Source organism: Pipistrellus hanaki (genome assembly GCF_964339955.1).
Source record: "Pipistrellus hanaki genome assembly, chromosome: 6".
In the NCBI taxonomy this organism is placed as follows: domain Eukaryota; kingdom Metazoa; phylum Chordata; class Mammalia; order Chiroptera; family Vespertilionidae; genus Pipistrellus; species Pipistrellus hanaki.
Window position 1 is genome coordinate 14843046 of NC_140508.1, and position 22164 is coordinate 14865209.

At 47.3% G+C, this 22164-nt stretch overlaps 1 protein-coding gene across 2 annotated transcripts in view; it reads left to right on the top strand.

Moving 5' to 3' along the window:
- The window catches only part of NINL (ninein like), a 92587-nt gene extending 71450 nt beyond the window's left edge, over positions 1-21137 (top strand). Inside the window, exons 17-23 of one of the 2 annotated variants that reach the window (XM_084887084.1) lie at positions 4573-4677; positions 6330-6399; positions 8564-8722; positions 9439-9552; positions 14377-14562; positions 16494-16607; positions 20233-21136. In XM_084887084.1, coding sequence (XP_084743210.1) covers positions 4573-4677; positions 6330-6399; positions 8564-8722; positions 9439-9552; positions 14377-14562; positions 16494-16607; positions 20233-20424 — 940 coding nt within the window. In that variant the 3' untranslated portion in view covers positions 20425-21136. Of the gene's footprint in view, positions 1-4572; positions 4678-6329; positions 6400-8563; positions 8723-9438; positions 9553-14376; positions 14563-16493; positions 16608-20232 lie in introns of both variants that reach the window. The other variant, XM_084887085.1, reaches the window with a different exon arrangement.
- The last annotated feature ends 1027 nt before the right edge of the window (positions 21138-22164 follow it).

Consider the following 22164-nt stretch of genomic DNA (forward strand, 5'->3'; position numbering starts at 1 on the left):
CTTTCCTGAAGCTGCAGAGCACGGCTCCAGCTGCTCTTCTGGCTCCTCAGGAGACAGGGCTGCCCTGGGAGACGTTGTGGGCACTTGCATGCCACAGGGACTGTGTGAGGTGGTCACTGCTCTGCACGCAGAGCCACTGGGTCCCACCTGTGAGGCGCCTGCTTCATGTGGAAATGGAAGCTGCCAGGGGCATTGAGTCAGTGGTCCAAGCGAGCAATTTTGGTTCACAGCGGACGGGCTGTCTGAGCGTGATCACAGGCGTGTGGTGAGGTCTGCATTCCACGCCCCTCTAGCTGGGACCATGGACAAGTTGCTTTATTGAAAAAAATAAAGATAATGTGGGATTTATGATAAACCAAAAAGAATAAATGTCAGTACACACCCAGCTTAACGAAGAAAACACTAGCGTGCTGGAAGTCCCTGGGCACTCTCTCCTCTGGGAGGTGCCTGTCCGGAAGGGGCTGTTCACGGCCATCTAGGCTTTGCTTCCTGCTCCTGCCTCAGATGTGGGTGTTCCTGAGCAACGTGGGGCCTTGAGTGGCGGACCACTGGGGGTTGGTGTGGAGAATTCGAATATCACAAATCCGGGCCCGCATGCCTGTCCACGGAGAAGCGTTAGAAAGGGATAGCAGAGTAAGATTCCAGGCGCTGGGCTGCTCTGTGCCCGAGTCCCTGGTATGTGGCTGTGGACCCACGCATGGAGCAGGTACCCAAGGTGCTGGTGCTGGGCCCATCACGATTGGCCTGTTTGGGGGGGACTTGCTATGGAACAGCCGCAATGCTAAGCTCATGTTCACATATTCATCTCATGCTCCTTGCCCCCTGCTTTTTTGTTAATTCTCACTCAAAGGTTTTTTCCCATTGCTTTTCAGAGAGAGAGAGTGTGAAAAGAGGGAAGGAGAGAGGGGGAGAAACATTGACATGAGAGAGACACATCAATTGGTTGCCTCCCTCACACACCCTGGTCCGCCACTCACTGACAAGTCCTGGCAAGCGGCCCTGTTCTCTTCCTGCTTCTCCTACATGCGCCTGTCAGCCCCACAGCTGGTCACAGTTCATCTCAGCAGGGTCTTCGCTTGTTTAACAGGGTTTCGGGGCACCTGCTGTCTGCCAGCACAATTAGGGATTGCAGTTGGGAGCAAAATAGACGTTCGGATGCCTGTTTTCCTCATGGGTCGATTCAGATGGAATATATTAGGTGGGCTTACTGTTTGCTGATATTGCATCCTCCTTAGCTGGTCACGTGGGAGGCTCCTATTTCTTTCTGAATCTCATGCCTTCCTTAGAGGACCATGTTCTTTCTTTGTGATGTAAAGCCTGAAGACAAGTTATTTTAATGAGACTCACCTGGGAATAAATTCCCTCATTTTTTGTTTGTCTGGAAGTGTCTCAAATATTTGTCTATTTTTGAAAGAGAGTATTCCTAGGGACACAAATCCAGTTTAAGAGCTATCTGCTGTACATGTTCAGTATCTATGAGATTCCTTTGTTGACATTGAATAGTTGGTGCTGTGTCTAATTGTTGTGCTTTTGTATATGTATTAGCTTCTGATTGCTGCTGTAACACATCACCACAAAGCTAGTGGCTTAAAACAACACAATCTATGATTTTACAGTTTCAGAATCTCCTTTCTTGCCCTTTTCCAGGTACTGCCCTCATTCTCCCATTCTGTGGTTTCTGAATGCTTTCATCTTTAAAGCCAGCAATGACCAGTCAGGTTCTCCTTATGTCACATCATTCTGATATTGACTCTTGGTAATCCTCACCCAAGGATATTTTTTCTACTGCTTTTTCAGAAAGTGGAAAGGAGGGAGAGAGGGGAAGAGAGAGAAACATGGATGTGAGAAAGACACATCGATTGATTGCCTCCTGCACACACCCAACTGGTACTGGGGATCAAACCTACAACCCAGGCCAATGTCCCTGACTGGGAGTGGAACCGGTGACCCTCTGGTACGTGGGGTGATGCCCTAACCACTGTGCTTCCAGCCAGGGCCTGGCACTGACTCTTATGCTTCCCTCTCCCACATTTAAGGACTCTGTGATTACATTGGGCACACCTGGATCACTCAGGATACTCTCCCTGTCTAAAGTCAGCTAATTAGCAACATTAGTTCCTCTTTGCCATGTAATACTACAGTCACAGGTTCTGGGGACTAGGACATGGGCATCTTTTAGAGTCCGTTATTTTGCCTACTATGGTAGATAATCTGAGTTAAGTCCTCTGGTTGCTTTCTTTTAAAATATATTTTTTATTGATTTTAGAGAGGAAGGAAGAGGGAGACAAAGATAGAAACATCAGCCGAAACCAGTTTGGCTCAGTGGATAGAGCATCAGCCTGCGGACTGAAAGGTCCCAGGTTTGATTACGGTCAAGGGCATGTACCTTAGTTGTGGGTATATCCCCAGAAGGTGTGCAAGAGGCAGCTGATCGATGATTCTCTCTCATCGATGTTTCTGACTCCCTATTCTTCTCTCTTCCTCTCTATAAAAAAATCAATATGTATGTGTGTATGTATATATATATATATATATATATATATATATATATATATATATGACAGAAACATCAGCCCTGGCCAGTCTTGCTCAGTGGATAGAGGTCCCAGATTCGATTCCTATCAAGGGCACATGTCCAGGTTGCGGGCTCAATCCCTAGTGGGGGGCATGCACGAGGCAGCCAATCAATGATTCTCTTTCATCATTGATGCTTCTATCTCCCTCTCCCTTTGTCTCTGAAATCAATAAAAATATATATATTTTTAAAAAGATAGAAACATCCATGATGAGAGAGAATCATTGATTAGATGCCTCCTGCACACCCCACACTGGAGATGGAACTCACATATGCCCTGACTTGGAACCGAACTATGATCTGATTCATAGGTCGATGCTCAACCACTGAGCCACACCAACCAGGCTGGATGCTTTTACAATCTCTTTATTTTGCAATTTTTCTTTTATGTGTTTAGGTGTATAATTTTAACTGTTTATTATATACACAAGAAAAACACATATGTGTTCAATTAGAAAAATTGTCAACAAATTGAACACATCTATGTTATCAGCAACCAGGACAAGAAACAGAGCTCTCCAAATCCTGACTTCTAACGGCATGGGTTACTTTTGCCAGTTTTTGTACTTCATGTAAAGGACTCACACAGTGTGTCCTCCTTTATATTAGTCCTCCTTTCTTGGCTCAACATATGTCTGTGAGATTCATCCAGGTGGTTGCTTATACCTATCTTTCATGCATTTGCTTTGCTATGGCAGTCTGTTGTGTTAATTAACCACAGTGTATTCATTCACTTGATGAGTATTTGAGTAGTTCCTAATATTTAGCTATCACAAGTAATACTGCTGAATACGATCTTGTAAATGTCTTTTTGAGCATTTATGTTGGGATGTATCTAAGAAAGGAGTTGTTAGGCCATAGATTTGGTTTCTTTTTAACTTACCTTACCTTACTTAAAATATTATGCCTAATAAATGTATAGATTTGTGTCATAAAAAACTCCCAACCCGGCCCAATGGTTGAGTGTCGACCTATGAACCAGGAGGTCACGATTTAATTTCTGGTCAGAGCACATGCCCGGGTGTAGGCTCAATCCCCGATAGGTGGTGTGCAGGAGGCAGCCGATCAATGATCTCTCTCATCATTGATATTTCTCTCTCTCCTTCCCCCTTCTCTGAAATCAATTTTTAAAAAATTTAAAAAACTCTCAGCAATTATTCTTAAACTATTGTCTCTCCTCTCACCCTCTTGAATTAAATGTATGATGTTAGAACTATTTTCTTTTCTTCCATTTCTTAAACTCTTTTTTTTTTTATATCTTCCATCCTGTTTTCTCTGTCACATTCTGGGTGCTTTTTTCAAATCTCTGTATTTAAGGTTAGTAATTCTTCAATTGTGTCTAATCTGTCATTTAACCCATTCAGTGTTTAACATTGCCTTTTTTTATTTCCAAAAATTTTGTGGTTTTCTATTTCTATAAACTCTGTTTGGTCCTGTCTGAACTCTTTTTATAATCGAACCCGGGACCCTTCATTCCCCAAGCCAACGCGCTATCCATTGAGCCAAACCGGTTTCGCCTGTTTCTATCTTCTTATCCCTTGTGTTTCTTAGCGCCATGCTAAAAAGGATGAAGGATGTATGTCCTCTGCAATAACCTGAGGACCCACACCCAACATTGTGCATTGGTACCAACCACAGACACTCACATTTCAGTCAGAGTTCATGAGATGCAGGAACAGGTCAGCTGTAAACACAGAGTAAATGGGACCAAGGTGCTGAATATATGAGTGGGTTGTTGATGGTGTGGCCATTTTGGAAGCTAAGAAAGCTTTCCTTTCTGTAGATTCTCTTTAGGGAGATGCAAGCAAACTGTAGCATGTTGTAACTGGACAGAGAGAAAGGAAAGGAAAAGTATGCCCTGTGCCATCATCTAGGGAAGGGGAAATGTAGACGGCAGGGCTACCATGACTTCTGACTTCAAGACCCGACTAATGTGGGCTGCCTTTGGTACCTTGTGCCTCAGTTTCCATTCTTTCTCTTTTCTATTTTTCATGCAGAATTAAGTTGGATAAGCTTTCTGAAGAAAACACAGTGTTGAAAAATGAGCTGGGGAGAAGGCAGAAAGAGCTTGAATCTACAGAAAGGACAAATGATGCACAAAGGTAAGAGCCCTGTCTCATTGGTTCACTCAGAACTTACGGCCTATGGCACATATTACTCTTTGTAGAATGAGCTTATTTTCTAAAAAAAATACATTTTATTGATTTTTTTACAGAGAGGAAGAGACAGGGATAGAGAGAAACATTGATGAGAGAGAATCATCGATCAGCTGCCTCTTGCACACCCCCTACTGGGGATGTGCCTGCAACCAAGGTACATGCCCTTGACCGGAATCGAACCCGCAGGCTGACGCTCTATCCACTGAGCCAAACTGGTTTCAGCTGTAGAATGAGCTTAGAAGGTATTGCTGTAGAAAGTGGGAGATGTTCACAGAGCAGTCCCGCGTTCCAGAAAACCCTAAGTGGGCGAGCCGTGCAGACCTCTGACCAGCCTGGACGTGCACGAGAGGGCTCGGGCCTCCTTCCAAATGCCGGCAACCTTCCCGAGCGTCTCTCAGCAGTTCGGGTAGAAAGTGCGAGCATGCAGCGCAGTCATCACCTCAGTGAGCAGCTCAGCACAGGCCCGCTTGCCTCTGCAGTCGGTGTTCCCATGCTTCTCACCCTGCAGACACACTCCGCATTGCGCTCAGGGCGGGGAGGAGCAAGCACTTTTGTAGGGAAAGTGGTGCTCCAGAGGCCTTTCCGGGCAAGGAAAACCTGTTCGCTCGTGACCTGATAGTGGTTTCAGCTGTGCTTTTCTCCAAGATTCGTTTCTGTCTGTTTTAGTGAGTCATAGTCGGGGTTAGGGAGGTGGGAATGGAGAAGGGTGCAAAGCCTGAGCACTGAGGCAGGAGAGACAGTTGGGGGTGCGGTGGACACAGACAACCTGCTGGTGGATTTCTGCTTTCATGCCCGCAGCCCTGTCTTATCCAAGGACAGTGGGTTGACCTCTTTTAGCTCTGAAATTGGAAATGAGCTCAGCTCTAAAAAGCTGAGAATGTGGTACTGTTTTGATTAAATTGCCATGATTAATTAAAATATGGAATCCAGAAGAGGTAGCAAACAAGTGATTGCTATCACATCATAGCAATTCTGAAATCTGAAAGTTTTTTTTTTTTAAATATATTTTATTGATTTTTTTACAGAGAGGAAGAAGAAAGGGATAGAGAGTTAGAAACATCAGTGAGAGAGAATCATCGATCAGCTGCCTCTTGCACACCCCCTACTGGGGATGTGCCCGCAACCAAGGTACATGCTCTTGACTGGAATCGAACCTGGGACCTTTCAGTCCGCAGGCCGACGCTCTATCCACTGAGCCAAACCAGTTTCGGCTGAAATCTGAAAGTTTTTCACCCAGGAACCATTTTCCCCTACATTTGCTGCCAGCCCCCTTTGACAAGAGACCTTTGGGTCTTCATGCTGTTGGTAGTGAACAGTCGCATGCTGTGCCCGAGAGATATTCATGGCTGCAGCTGAGGGAGTTCGAGAGGGTTTCGCTCTGTAACACTGGCAGCGCCCGCTGGTTCTGAGGATGGGGACCCGCTTGGACCCGGACCGGCCATCGTGCACAATAGTAACAGAGGTGGCTGTGGGTGCGAGAGCAGGTGTGAGAGCTGTTTGTGGCCACAGCTCCAAGGTGCTGCGGTTACAGTGGGCGATGACGGGAAAAGAAACTGGATGGCCAAAGTGATATTGTTAATTGTGTTTTTCAACAGGAAGGAAATTGAGCTTTTAAAGAGAGACAAGGAAAAGGCCTGCTCCGAAATGGAAGAGCTCAACAAACAGGTCGAGTATTGACACCTGGTGCTACCCTCCTTTCCTTTTCTTCATTATTCTGAAATAATTTCAAACTTACTAAGGGGAAATAGAGAACTTTTTTTCTGAAAGATCTGAGAGAGTTGCTGGCCCATTGCCTGCTCATCCCTCAAAAGTCAGGACATGAATGTGGTACAGACCCCGCCCGTGTCTCCTCCTGTTCACTTTGCCAGCCGCCCCACTCATTCAGAATCTCGCTTGGCTTTTAGTCACCTTCAGTCAGTCCATCCTTGGTTTTAGAACCTTGGCACTTTTGACAATAACAAGCAGTTATTTCGTATGAGGTTCTTCAGTTTAGTTTGTCTGATGTTTCCTTGTGATTACATTTAGATAATGCATCCTTGGCAAAAATATAAAGAAAATGATACTGTATTCTTCTCATTTCATACTATCAGGGGGCCAATGATTTGTCCCATTGCTAATAATTCTTGGTGAGGTAGCGTTGGTCAGGATACTCCACAGTAAAGTTACTTTTCCCTGTGTAATTAATGAGCATTTTATGGATGGATACTTTGATATTACGTAAATATTCTGTTCTTCATCAAACTCTCACCCCCTTTCCTTAGCATCTTTTGTTTTTTGGTGAACTCTGCTGTTACTCTGATGGTGGCCATCTGGTGACTGCCTCCACCATTCCTTTTGTTTTATCATTTGGTATTCCAGTGTAAGGAAGAAATGTCTCTCCTCCCCATTTGTCTATTTATTTACATCATTATATTTCTATCATAGGGCCCTGTTTTATTCAATGGGTTATAATATGTTACCATCATTTACTGATGGCTTCCAGACAGCTGTCATCTCCTATGTCCTCACGTGGTCTTCCCTGGTTCGTGTCTGTCCTAATTTTTTCTTATTAGGACACCATCATATTGGATTAGAACCTACTCGAATGACTTCATTTTACCTTAAACACCTCTTTTTTTTTCTAAACAACCTCTTTAAAGACCCTGTTTCTTTCTTTCTTTTTAAAAAAAATATGTTTTTTATGTCAGAGAGGAAGGAAGAGGGAGAGAGATAGAAATCTGATCAATGATGAGAGAGAATCATTGATTGGCTGCCTTCTGCACGCCCCACACTGGGGATGGAGTCCTCACCCCGGACATGTGCCCTGATGGGGACTCAAACCGTGATCTGGTTCATAGGTCAGCGCTCAACCACTTAGCCATGCTGGTCAGGCTAAAGACCCAATTTCTAAGTATAGTACCGTTACACTCTGGGGTACTGAGAATTGTGGCTTCAACATATGGATTTTGGGAGGACACAAATGAGCCTATTACAAACATCACAACCAATCTATTGACATTGATACAACCCATGGATCGCATTCCAATTTACCAGGTTTACTTCTGTACGTGTGTGTGTGTGTGTGTGTGTGTGTGTGTGTGTGTATTAAATTCTACATAATTTTTTCCCCTGTAAAGGTCCATATATCCACCAACAGTCAAAATACCAAATAGTTCCAATTCCACAAGGACCCTTCATGTTGTTTTTATAACCACAGCTAACTTCTCCTTGCCTCCCTACCTCAGCCCCTAACCCACTCTGAAGGTGAAACTTCCTAGTTGCTATTTCAATTCAGTGCATTTGCACATCCATCTAATGAGTATTTGTTTAGTACCCCCTATCTGCTGGGTGGTGGTTATTTAGAAAAAGCAGAACACACAATTTAATCAATTTCTATACCCTACAAAAAGCTACATTTATGTGTTTAATGAAAAAGATCAGAGGGTATTTTGAGGTGACATATATCTCCTTTAGGGTTTTTCCTTCAAATTGCTTAAAATAATGTTAGCAATAATTGGAAGAAATGAGAAAAACATGAGAGGTCTTCAGAACAGTGGTTTGGATCTTCATGGCATATAACCACCTCTGGATTTCCAGATGTGGCTCCTTTTTTCTAGGGTAGAGGAGAGTCTCCTGTGCTTGCACTGGCTACATCATTCTATGCACTGCAGGGTGCTGAGTGCCTCACCCGCCAGCTGCCAGTAGCAGTCCTCTTACCAAGGTGGTAACCAAAACTGTCTTAAGTCATTATAAGTGTCCCCTGGGAAACAAGAGCATCCTGGTGGAGAATCACTGAAATGATCTGAATTGAGCTGTTAAAAAAATAACTTTTTCATCCCTTTTGTTCTAGAGTCAGAAATGCAAGGATGAATTGCTTCAGCTCAACCACAGGGTCCTTCAGCTGGGAGAGGAGGCCTCTAGCCAGCAGACCCACATTGAGAACAACGGCATCACCATTCAGCTGTTAACACAGAGACTGGAGGAGGCTGGACGCCGGGAGGAGTTGCAGGTGAGTAGTGGCTTGGTCCGTGGGGTAGAGAGGGGCGGGCACGTTAGAGAGGCAGCCTAACACCTATCGGGAGCAGCCCTAATGTGCCAAGAGGTAGGCACTGCCCGCAGGTGAAGTAAGGCACTTAACAGGCAGGCCCTGGAACATATGTGGACTTCAGCAGCTTTTGCAAACAGAAAGGAATTACATTCTGATGGTAAAAGAGTAAAGTTGTCAGCCTCTCTGGAGGACAGTTGAGCAAAATATGTATCAAGAGCCTCAAGAATGTCAGTATCCTCTGACTTCATGATTCTTCTCATGGGCATTTTACTGTAGTATTGTGGGAAGACTTAGCTGGAAGTATTTTCATTGCTGTGGTATTTGTAATAGCAAAACAGAATTGGAATCTGCTTGAATCATTCATCAACAGTTTACTGAATGAGTCAGTAAATTATGGTATAGTTGTTAAAATCCATGTTTTCAAATAACAGTTAATGTCATGGGGAAATGAAAGCTATAATGAGTCGAGCACAGCATCTGGCACTGTGCCAGGCTTATGGTAGAGATGCTGTGTGGAGTGGATGACAGCAAATGGCAGATGTGGTTCTGGCTGTTGGGAGCATGGGTGGTTTAAATTTTGCAGCGCTTGTCCTTCTGTAATTTTCTGACATGTCTACATTAGACATGTATCAAATTGCTATTTCTTACACTCAGGAGGTTGATTATTTTTAAAACAGGGTGACCAAATTAAAAAACTTGAACTTGAACTTGAACTCATAAATCAGGAATGCCAGAGCCTGAGACTGTCATGGTCACAGCTGAGAGAGACCCTTGAAGAAAGTCGAAACCAGGTGGGTGTACATGCTGGCCTGAGACGCTGGGTCCCGTCTGGGAAGGGGCATGTGATGGCCTGAGATGTTGGGTCCTTCCTGGGAAGGAAAGTCAGTGCAGGTCAATGCTGACAGAGCGTTGCTAGGATGATCCATCCCAGAGCAGTTTTTGGGCCAGCCTGAGATTGCACAGCTAGTCGGGCACTTACCAGGCCCAGGACTGAAGTCAGGCCTAGTCCAGAGTTGGGTTGACCTTGAGCAGGCATGTGAAGAGCTGTATCTCAGTAACATGTCTTTGGGTGCCCTTTATAGAACCAAGGAGCCAGAGGTGAGCTTCAGGGTAGCCTCTGAGGGGAGGTGGTATCAGATCCAAGCAGCCAGCCAGACCTTGGGGCAGAGTAGACCCCATGGGTAAGGATCTCCATGCCCTCACCTCACACATTATTTACACACACGTCCCTGTCTGCTGGCTCCCACGTTCTCTCCTGCTCCAGCATTTATCCAGCACTTGCCAGGCTCATGAGGTGCCGAGACAGGGAGGCAGGGAGCTCGCAGCTGTGAATAGGGACCTCAGGGTGCCCTGAGTGTGAGGTGCAGGGACACAGAGTGGGTAGCCAGTCCTTCCTGGGAGAGCCAGGCTCAAGAGAGGAGAGAATGACGGGCGTGTGACAGTAGGAGGTATTCTGAGTCATGTGGGGTGGACTTGGAGGGCCAGGGCTGTAGGGAGGAAAGAGGGGCCGTGGGAGAGACCACCCCAAGCCTGGAATGGAAGGGGTCTTAACCCATGTGGCCTCTGTCCCAGCACGGGCCTCACTTGAGTGTGGCACCTGAGCGCCTGCCTCTTTGGAGCCTCTGCAATTCCCCCTCTGGCTTTCGGCCCCACAGCGGGACTGGGCCGGTCGTGGTTGCCCGGTGTGAGGCAAGATGCCCAAAGCTGCAGAGGGGTCAGCCTGGGTGTGCGGCCCTCCAAGGCTGTGGGGGGATCCTGTAGGCTGTCAGCTTTCCCGCTGTGAACAAGAACTTTCCTAGAGATTCCTCTGTGTTTGGGAGCTCCTGTCTCTGGTTTTTTTTTTTTTTTTTTTTTTACAGAGAGGAAGAGAGAGGGATAGAGAGCTAGAAACATCGATGAGAGAGTAACATTGACCAGCTGCCTCCTGCACACCCCCTACCGGGGATGTGCCCGCAACCAAGGTACATGCCTCCGACCGGAATCGAACCCGGGACCCTTCAGTCCGCAGACCGACGCTCTACCACTGAGCCAAACCGACTTCGGCTTTTTTTTTTTTTTTTTTTTTTAATATATTTTATTGATTTTTCACAGAGAGGAAGGGAGAGATACAGAGAGATAGAAACGTCGATGAGAGAGAAACATCGACCAGCTGCCTCCTGCACACCCCCCACTGGGGACGTGCCCGCAACCCAGGTACATGCCCTTGACCGGAATCAAACCCGGGACCCTTCAGTCCGCAGACCGACGCTCTACCACTGAGCCAAACCGGTTTCGGCTGTTTTGTTTTTTTTAATCAATCTTTATTTTTCATATTATTACAAAGGTTCCTCATTTCTTCCTCCCTCCACCAGGTTCCCACCCCACCCTCCGCCCTTTCCCCACCCCGCATTGTCCTCATCCATAGGTGCACAGTCTATGTTCAGTCTCTTCCCGCATCCACCACTCCCTTTTTCCCTGAGAATTGTCAGTCCACTCCCCTCCCTTATCTCTGATTCTATTATAATCAACAGTTAACATTGTTCATCAGTTTTTTTAATTTCCTTGTTTTCTTTCTTTTTTTTTAATTAATAAACTTTTATATTTTTAAGAATAAATTCCGAAATCTAATAATTTTAAACCTTGTTTTTTCTGCCCTGGGAACTGAGAAGCAAACTTGTTTACATGTAAACTTGCCCTTAGGCTATCAAAAGGCATAGCCATTCAAATGTAAATGGACACATTGTTTAAAGATAGCTGCTGGTTGGAATTGGATTACCTGTTCTGGGTGGGAAGGGCTTGTCCTCCCCTTTCTCCATTAAAATTAAGGTGTTAGCTTTAAAACCTCTTTTTGGCAAGAGACCTTAAACTTTCAGAACTTTAAATTTTTCAGATAGTAAATCAGTTACTTATCATTTTCTCAAATCAATAATACCTCCACATGCCCAAGGATACACTTCACACAAAAGACACTTCCAAATAGATCAACCAGCCTCATCCAGGCCCCACCCAAGGCACTCACAGATCAACACCCCAGCGCTATACTAACTCAACACATCCAGATCTAAGCCTTCATCACTTGATTCAGCAGACCCTCAAGTTCCCGAAAAAGTTTCCAGCCATGTCTGAGAGGCAGCCCTGGGGCAGGGGCAGGCGAGGAGCGAGCTGTTCCAGGCCCAGCTGCTTCGGGCCTGGCCTCTGTTGCTCTAGTCCGCTCCACAACCAGCTGCTCCGGGCCTGGCTGCTCCCGACCCGGCTGTTCTGTGCCTGGCTGTTCTGTGCCCGGCTACTCTGGGCCTGGCTGCTTTTGGCCTGGCCACTCCGGGCCTGGATGCTGCTGCTCCGGGCCTGGCTGCTCTGGGCCTGACTGCTGCTGCTCCAGGCCCAGCTGCTCCGGGCCTGGCCCCTCCCGCCCTGGCTCCGTCTCTGTTTTTACGTCTGAAAGGGCCTTTGAGAAATAGCCTTGGCCAGTTTGAGCCCTTTGAGACTGAGTCAGCCAGCGTCACAGGCAGAAGTTACCTTACTTAATCTGCTGCAGCATGAGCTGGTTCCCACTTCTTTGTGACTTAGGAGATTTCCCCCAAGACCACACTGATGAAAGCCCAGAGGAGGGAAGCAGAGGCATCTACAGAGCAGTGAAGGCACCTCTGGGTGTGCTGGGGTGAGGATGGGTGTGGAGGTACGTGGGACGGACTCATTGTTATCATTGGTGCATCCACAGATGGTTCTGAGGAGGAACGTCTAGGACAGTGGTCGGCAAACTCATTAGTCAACAGAGACAAATATCAACAGTACAACGATTGAAATTTCTTTTGAGAGCCAATTTTTTTAAACTTAAACTTCTTCTAACCCCACTTCTTCAAAATAGACTTGCCCAGGCTGTGGTATTTTGTGGAAGAGCCACATTCAAGGGGCCAAAGAGCCGCATGTGGCTCGTGAGCCACAGTTTGCTGACTACGGATCTAGGAGGTCACAGAGCCAAGCAGGTGGGACAGGCACGAGCAGGGGGGCAGCTTGGATGAGGCCAAGGGAGGTCCCAGTGCTGTTTATTTTTTAAAAACATGCTGACCAGCCCGAAACTGGTTTGGCTCAGTGGTAGAGTGTCGGTCTGCAGACTGAAAGGTCCCGGGTTCGATTCCGGTCAGGGGCATGTACCTGGGTTGCGGGCACATCCCCGGTAGTGGGTGTGCAAGAGGCAACTGGTCGATGTTTCTCTCTCATCAACGTTTCTAGCTCTCTATCTCTCTCCCTTCCTCTCTGTAAAAAATCAATAAAAATATATTTAAAAAAATAAAAACATGCTGACCAAATCCAGCATTCTGTTGGTCCAGCCTGGATTCAAGGGGAGGACACGGAGCCCAGCTGTCAGTGGGTGACGGCACAATCCCCACCTGTGCATGAGGGAGAGGCTCAGAGCCCCATCTCAGTGGGGCAGAAGGAGCAGCCTGTGCACTCTGGAGCTGGCCCAGCTCCATCTGCGTCTCCCTTCCATGAAGAGGGAGATGAAAAGGACTGGAAAGAACTCAGCTTGTGGAGGCTTATGGGCTAATTGCCGAGTAGACAGTCGCAGGGACTCCCTGCTCTCCCCGAGGTAAAGGTCCAGGTCAGGCACCAGATTCAGAGAACGGGAGGGTGGGCGTGGAAGCGCAGTGAGGAGCGTAAGGCAGTGTGTCCAAAGGAAGCGTGCACAGTGTATCTCCCCGGGCTGATCCTGTCCTGGAGAAGCTGAGTCAGTGATGATGTGGTCGCTCAGACGGTCCTCCGGGGATGTGAGGCGACGCGGTGACTGTTGCGAGGAACCTGGGCTGGAGGTTTGCCGCCGCTCACTCTTGGGTGGCACCGCCCTTTCTCTCTGGCCACGTGTCCACTTTGAGACCTGCCCTAAGTGGGGCATTTTTGAAATTCTTATAAGAGTGTCTTTGAGCCAAACTGATGACATATATCAGGGGAGCAGAGATACCCTCCTGAGTGTGACATTTGATAGGGCCTCAGAGGGCTGACATGGCCAGTTCTTTTAGGGGCCCAGGGAACGGTGCGAGTTCTAGATAAAGCCTCGGAGCCAGAGTGAATTAAATGGCGTTTGGATCTGACCTCCCGATTGCTTAGTAAGAACACTGGCCACATGATACCAGTTCAATCATGAGGAGTCAGCATAACTCCATGAGTTCTGGCAGTCCTCTGTGGCTGGGGAGCTTCATCCCACAGCTGCTCCCAAGCTTCCTTCTGCTCTCATTGTGTGCTAGTTACCCCGTGAGTCTCAAAAGTGTCAATTCTCCACTTAGATACTTATAGCTTGCATGGGCTATAAGTATTTAAATAATCAGGCTCCAGTGAGGCATGCTGGAAGGTAAAACTGGACAGAATATAACGTGATCTCCATGGATCCAATGTGAAGTCTCAGCGTCATTCTTTTCCTCTCACTGCAGCTCTGGCTGCCTGGGAGTTGTGCTGTCAGAATTCCAGTGAATAGGCCCTTTGCAGATTCTGCATTCTGCTGCAGATGCAGGGACCACGAAGGAAAGAAGAGGCCTTACTTGTGCTTCCAGTTGTAGGGTGTCTTAAACAGTCCTCGTGTCTGACAGTGACCCTGTAGCTCTCAGCAGTCACTCCAAAGCTGTTGTGGCCTTTTCCCCGTATAGCTGCACGGAGCCCACCCGAGTCCTCACCAGCCCTCGCAGGACGCCCACCGGCCGCAGAAGCCGACGGAGCAGAGCCCTGCGGGCTGCGGGGCAGAGCTGCAGCGGCTGCTGGAATGGGAGCAGCGGGCGGCTCAGCAGCTCGGCCAGCAGTGCAGCCTCCAGCAGGAGGAAGCGAGGCGACAGCGGGTGAGTGGGAACAAGAGCCCTGAGGCTCCAGCTGATGGTGGCGGGTGTGCGCGCGTGCGTGCGTGCGTGTGTGTGTGTGTGTGTGTGTGTGTGTGTGTGCGCGCGTGCGTGTGTGTGTGTGCGCGCGCGCGCGCGCGTGTGTGTGTGTGTGCGCGTGTGCGTGTGTGTGTGTGTGCGCGCGTGCGTGCGTGTGTGTGCGCGCGCGCGCGCGCGCGCGTGTTGGGAGTATGGGGAGAGTGGGAGGAAGAGAAGTTGGATCGTTAGTCACTCAGCCTAAAACTGTCCTAGTGCCAAGGGGAAGATGGTCCAACAGCCATCCGAACTCCATGAGAACTGGCTGTACAGAAGCAGTGGGGCCCGGATTTCCACTGTGAATAATAAGGAGTCTTACCAGATGCTGAGGAAGGGCCCCCCGGGAGGTGAGAGGTGCAGGGATCCCTCTGGGAAGGTGTCTCCCGCTCTCTGGGAGGCACAGTGAGCTGATCCTGAAGGTCTCTTCAGCCTGGGGCCCCAGATGCTCTCAGCTTCAGTCTGCCCTTGGGGCTGCAGTCTGCGGTGGGCCCGAGGCTAGAAGTCAGGGGCCACACACTAAATGCTTACAGGGCTGAAAGGTGAGGCAAAGGATGCTGCCCCTCGGCTGTGTAGTCTTTCCCATTTCAATGCTCCTGATTTCAAAAAGAAGCTAGAAACTAGACTTTTATATAAGCACGCCCAGTTTCAAAACGATGCACCTAATTTAAAAAAAACAATCTTAAACTGTTATGCAGACTGAAAAGAGAACCCACCAAGGGCAGATAAGGAATACAGAAGCAACCAATTCATGCGTCTCACATCAATGTTTCTCTTTCTCTCTCCATCCTCCCTCCCTTCCACTCTCGCTCTAAAAAATCAACGGGAAAAAAACTCAAGTGAGGATTTAAAAAGAAAAAGAAAAAAAAGGATTGGACGGAGGGCGGGGAGGATGGCCGGGGAACAAGAGGCCAGCAAGGTAGCAGGATTGACTTGAGGAGCTGGCTGGGTGCCAAGCATCTAGAGATGTAGATGGAGGGTCACTGCCCTAAAGGGCAGCAAGACACGTGGCTCGGAGCACGGCCCGCAGAGCCTGGGACCCGGCTCCCCCGCCTCCCAGCTGAGTAGCCCTGGGCCTGTTAACCTTTCTGGGCTCCAGTTTCCTCATCTGTAAATTCCGCTATCAGCTTACAGCATTATTGTGAAGCATCAATGAGTTCACACTTCTAAAGCGCTTGAATTGTCTGTGGGACGTGTGCACCCTGTGTAAGTGTTTAATTTAAAAGCCCGAGAAAGTAACTTGATCCTGAGTAACACAGTTGATGAGGAAAAGTTCAAGGCAGGAGGGATGGGGAGATCAGGAACCAGAGGGCAAAAATCAGAGCAAGACTTGAAAGGTGGGTAAAAGTTAATGTTTGTAAAGTATAAACTCGACAATGAATAACCTTTCAGCATTATGTAGAAGTGTTCAGCTAGAGATAATGATAAACTATGATAGATTAATGACAAAACAGAAATTTGATCAGAAATTCTTTAGGGATACTTAGTCTGCTAATTAAAAAAAACAAAACAACAACATCTTTTTATTGATTTCAGAGAGGAAGGGAGAGGGAGAGAATCATTGATTGGCTGCATCATGCACCCAACTAGGCATGTGCCCTTGACTGGAATCGAACCCAGGACCCTTCAGGCTGACACTCTGTTCACTGAGTGAAACCAGATAGGGCAGTCTGCTAATACTTGAACTACAAAAATAATAGTTTTGTGGTTTGTGACAGAACAGTTTTTTAACTTACTCTATACAGAGAAAGGTTATCAATAGTTACTTTCATATTTGCACATTTTAGCTAATTTCCACTCTAAAGCCTGAGAAGATTAAATGTAAATGTAAAATATTGGTGTGTAACCTTGTTTTGTGGCAGGAAGAACATAAAAAGCAGCTTAAAGATGCAGAAGAGCAGGTGGAAGAGGTGGAAATGATTTTGAAGAACATGGAAATGCTCCTGCAAGAAAAAGTGGGTGAGCTGGGAGAGCAGGTGAGTGAGGGGCTTCTTCAGTACACTCCAGTATCCTCTTTTAGAACTCTTTTTTTTTTTTTTGTCTTTTTTGGGTGGTCATTTGGCCAATGAATCTGGGGCTCTGCCTAAACTTCATTTTTAGAATCTGATTATAGAATACTAGAGGCCCGACGCCCGAAGATTCGTGTAAGAATGGGCTTTCCCCTGGCTGCTGGCACCACCTTCGCTCCAGCCTGAAGCCCCTTTCCACCTCCCCACTCTGCCCAGAGGCCCCGCGCAGCTGGGGCAGTGCAGAATGTCTCCGTCATCGCCATGGTGATGATGCAAGCATTCTGCCCCGCCCCTGGCTGCTGTGGTGGGCGGGCAGCCCTGGGGAAGGGAGTGGACGGGAGCAAGACAAACCCTTGTGTTGAGGGCTGACTTTCAATAGATCACATGAGGGAGCTGCTCTGCCATGTACAAAACCTCGGCCCAGAAGCAGGCTGTGAACAAATGGTTTAGCACCAGGGGCTGATGGGGGCCAGCTGCCAGGGGGAGAGATCGTAGGCAGTTGGCTGGCCACAGGAGGTTGGCTGAGGGAGTGCACTGACCACCAGGGGGCAGCTCCTGCATTGAGCATCTGCCCCCTGGTGGTCAGTGCACATCATAGTGACTGGTGGGCCAGTCATTATGGTCCTGTTCAGTTGTAATGGTCGCTTAGACTTTTATATATAGAGACTAGAGGCTTGGTGCATGAAATTCATGCACAGGTCCAGTCCCTAGGCCTTTTCTGCGATCAGGACCATCTTCCCCGGCTGCGGCAGCCAGTCCCGTGCACCGCCCCCCCCATTGCCCTCCCCTCCCCTCCCCCCCCCCGTTCCCCATTTGCCATCGGGCTGTCAGAGCCTAACGACCAGGGAAGGGACCAAGAGGTCAGCCGTTCCTGCCTGCTTGCCAGCCCTACCCCCACTGCGGGTCACCCTCTGTGTGTGGGATGACTGGCAGGGTGAGGGGCTTGGCCTGGCACTGCTGCCACCCACCCTCGGGTCCCTGTTTGCCATCGGACTATCAGAGCCTGCCAGCAGGGGGGAAGGGACCAAGAGGTGGTCAGTGCACCTCATAGTGACTGGTCGAGCAGTTGTTCTGGTCATTCTGCTGTTGTGGTTGCTGGGCTTTTTATTATATAGGACAGATAATTAGAAGCTATTGGAAGAATTTAAGTAAGAGAATGAGCATATATATATATATATATATATATATATATAATTTTTTCTTCTTTTTTTAAGAAGGAAAGGGAGAGATAGAAACATCAATGATGATAGTCATTGATGGGCTGCTTCCTGCGCACCCCACACTGTTTTGTTCGTTAGTCCTCACCTTGCCTCGATCCACCCCATCTCCTCCTTCCTCCATGTGCCCTGCCTGGGAATCGAACCGTGACCTCATGGTTCATAGGTCAATGTTCAACCAAGCCATGCAGCCAGACTGATGTATTTAAAAATAGATATATCATGATTGGGGCGGGGAGATAACCTGGGCTGCTAGAGAAAAAAACAAAGATCACAGCCGCCCTGAGCATTTGGTCTCACCTCGCCAGCAGTTAAGTCTGTGGAACACCCACAGGGGGAGTGCTGAGGGAGGAGACCGAGCTAGAGGTGAAGAGACACAAAGGCGAATGCCAGCTACTCCAGAAAGTTCTATTGTAGTGCTAGAAGTTAAATGTGAGAACCTGGAGAAACATTTGTATTACATAGTAATCCAGTATGGATTATCTGAGGGCTCCTAAACCCATGAGACATTTGTCACCTCTTGTTCCTGAATCTTCGTGGAGGGTTCCCAGGCTGTCACTCTGAGGCCCGTCCCTCTCCTTGTCTACCTTCCTGGCTTTGCTGTCAGCCACTAACCCTCTGTTTCCCTGGTCCTTACTTTTCCGCCCAATGTCAGATTCTGATCCCTTATAATCACTCATTTGCATGCTGTGTGCTTCCTCACCTGGCAAAACCAGTTCTAGTTTAATCTTGTGGCTTTTGCCCACCAGCACTTCCCACACCCCTGGCCTGCTGAGCCCTCTCCCTCCCCTTCTGACTTCCAGCACCTCTTCTCTCCTCTCAGCTGTCCCCGGAAGTCCTCAAGTGTCCAAAGCAATGTGCACTGCCCTCGGGCCATGCACACCTGGACCAGCCTGTGTCACCTTCCCCGGACCCACCCCTGCCCTTCCTCTGGGGCCCTGGCTGCCACCCAACACAAACCTGGAGGAGGCTTGATCTTACCAGTTCCCTGCTCTTCACAGAAATACCTTCAAAGAGTTGTCTTTGGTTCACTTGCCATTGACTTAGATCCAAAACCTTAGTGTGGTAGGCTCCTCCCCCACCCACCCTGTCTCCATCTCCATCTAGTCCACCAGCTCCGCCTTCAGAGTGGAGACAGCCCACCCCCAACTGGCAGGTCGTATTTCCTCCTGTAATCCGTTACCAACCCCACAGCAGCAAACAATCCTCGCCAAGTGTGGTTGAGGCGCTGGCCCTCCTCTGCCTGGAACCCTCTTCCCCAGGTCTCTCAGAGTAAAAGGCAGAGCTTTTACAGTGACCTCAAAGGTTCTGCAGGATCTGTGCCCTGCACAGGCAGCCTGGTAGGGGATTTCCTCGCCACAGGCCTGCTGGCCATCCTGTCACCCTCAGCATGCACCCTCTGGCTCTTCCTACTTATTCCTCCCTCTGCCTGGAACGTTCAGGATTTACTCCCGTGCCTTTTCAGACCCGTTCAAATGTCAGACAGACACCCTCTGTTCTAACCAAAATGGAACCCCCTCAGCTGTCTGGATTTCCTCTTAGCACTTCTCACCACCTGACACACTGTGTTTCTGCTGTCTCTGTCCACGAGAATATGTGCTCCATGAGAAGGGTTGCTGCTGGAGCAATGAGGGGTGCTCTGAATGAATGAATTCAGTGTTGACTTAAGAAGCACAGGGTCAGGACGTCCTTGCCTTTGTATCTTGAACAAGGACTCATGACTAGAGATCTTGTGTCCCCATCTCTGAGATCACGGTGGCTGTTGTGTGTGACTGCACCGGTCTGTGAAGGTGAGGGCAGGGCCTGTGTCCTGGGCGACAAGATGGGCTTGCGGAGCACACTTGGATGAACACCACGTTTTTGGCACTTTTGACAATTTCCTTGTTTTACATTGCCCAGAATAGTTCTTTTTGAGCCCTGTGATTTTGGCCTTTCGTGTCTTCATTTCATGGTAAATTCTATGATAAAGGTGACTTATTCTCTATCAGATAGTTCCTAAGATTCTCAATTTCCTGTCTCATGCTAAGAAAACAAAAATTGCTGACATCCAAGTGTTGTTCTGCGGACTGAGGGGTCCCAGGTTCAATTCCGGTCGGGGGCATGTGCCTTGGTTGCGGGCACATCCCCAGTGGGGGTGTGCAGGAGGCAGCTGATTGATGTTGCTCTCTCAATGTTTCTGGCTTTCTCTCCCTCTCCTTTCCTCTCTGTGAAAAATCAATAAAATATATATATTTTTAAAAAATTGCTGACATCCAATGTTTGTATCAGATCTGTAAGAATCCAAAATACGGTTTGAATAACGATGGAAGAGCAAAGGGCTGTGTAGCATTTCTGCACTAGATTCACAGTAGAGTATGGCTTTCTTCCCTCGCCAGTTTGAGAAGAACACGAAGTCCGATTTGCTGCTCAAGGAGCTCTACGTGGAAAATGCTCACCTGATGAAAGCACTTCAGGTCACTGAAGAGAAGCAACGAGGGGCTGAGAAAGAAAACCGAATCTTGGAAGAAAAAGTAAGAGCTCTCAACAAACTAATCTGTAGAATAACTTCAGCATCCTTCTCTGTGTAGATTGCTTGTTTTCCTGAAATTCATTTTGGAAGAGCATCTTTTAAAATTAAGCCACTGTGATGCCATAATTTTCTATGGTTCGTTGGCCATGCACTCCTGGACATGTGAGCCAGACGCTGGGCAAACAGACATGCTGGAAAAGACTACATCTTTATTAGCGGTCCAAGGTCATTTCCACTTGTGCTTAGTTACCGGTGAAATCACATCATGGGGGCTCTCAGCAAAGAATGACTAAAAGACATTGATAAAGGAAAACAATATCCATGCTGTGCTTTTGACTTTGGCTGCAGAGATTAAAATGCAAAATTGGAGCTCTGCAGTTTTACCATTCCACTCTTACTGCTTTGGGTTTAAATCATTAGTATTCTTAATGGTGAGTCTGTACAAAAATTCCAGAAAGGCTCTCTGTGTGACTGTCACCCAGGGGTAAGGGACAAAGGAAGGGAGCCCTTGTAGGGACTGCTGCACCATGGGAAGTGTTTGGACAATGCTTAAGTCTATGTGCTCAGGGATAATGATATTTATTGCGAATGCAATCTTTTCCTCCTTGAAATGTCCTCACACTGGAAATTGTATTATATAGTTTTAAAAAGTATAGTTTTATACCCAAAATACACAAATTATGGTCATTTGGTCTATCAGAATAAACTACTGTAATATGAAGTCACTATTTGCAATAAATTTTTCTATTAAAATTGATTCAGCTTCTAAGTTTGTTTTTCTTTTTCTTTTTGTTATTTCTCACCTAAAGATATTTCTCCCCCATTGTTTTTTCAGAACAGAAGGGAGGGAGGGAGGGAGGAAGAAGAGGAAGAAAGGAAACATCATGATGATCATGATAAAGAAGAAAAAAATTACCAACATCAGGAAGGCAGGGACATTATTATAAAAATCTATGATAATATTATAAACAGCACTAATTCAATAACTTAGATAAAATGGAGCAGATGAAAATTATCAATTAGAAAAATAAGCTGAATAGCCCTATATCTGAGTGAAATTGAAATTGTGGTTAACCTTCCTACAAAGAAACTTCAGGCCCAGATGTTAGATGTGAATTCTAGTAGACATTTATGGAAGACAAATACCAAGTCTACAAAACTCTTTTAAAAAATTGAAGAGGAAGAGCTATTTCTCAGCTCGTTATATGACGGGGTAAACTCATAGACATGACAAGAAAAGAATATTTCAGACCAATATCCCTCATGAACATACAAAAATTAGAAACAAAATTTTAATAAATTAAATCCAGTGGGGTTATGCCAACAACACACATTCTTTTAACGCTGGAAAAAAAACCCCAAAAACAAATATCAACCTCTCCCCCCAAGGTTCATACCCAGATGGCTCTATCATTATTAAAGCTATTACATTTCTTAAAATTGGCAAAGGAACAAATAACTCATTTGATACACCAGACACTGACACCAAAGCTGGTAGCTACTCAGTGTTCCCACCTTCATGTGGCTCATGTAATCCGGTCACTCATCTGTGCATCCTGTGACCATCCACACCCACTGAGGAAGGCAGCAGGAGCCGTGCTAGCCAGTACCAGGCCCGGCCTTTCAGGGCTCTGACAATGCTCACTTCCATCCCAGCGCTGTGGAGTCCTGAGCTGCCAGGGAGGAAGCCCAGCCAGCTTGCTGGAAAAAAAAACACATGGAGAGACCACAGACAGGAGGCTCACTTGCCTGCATGGTTCCCTATGCTCTGGGAGTAAATATAAAGGAGGGAAGTGAC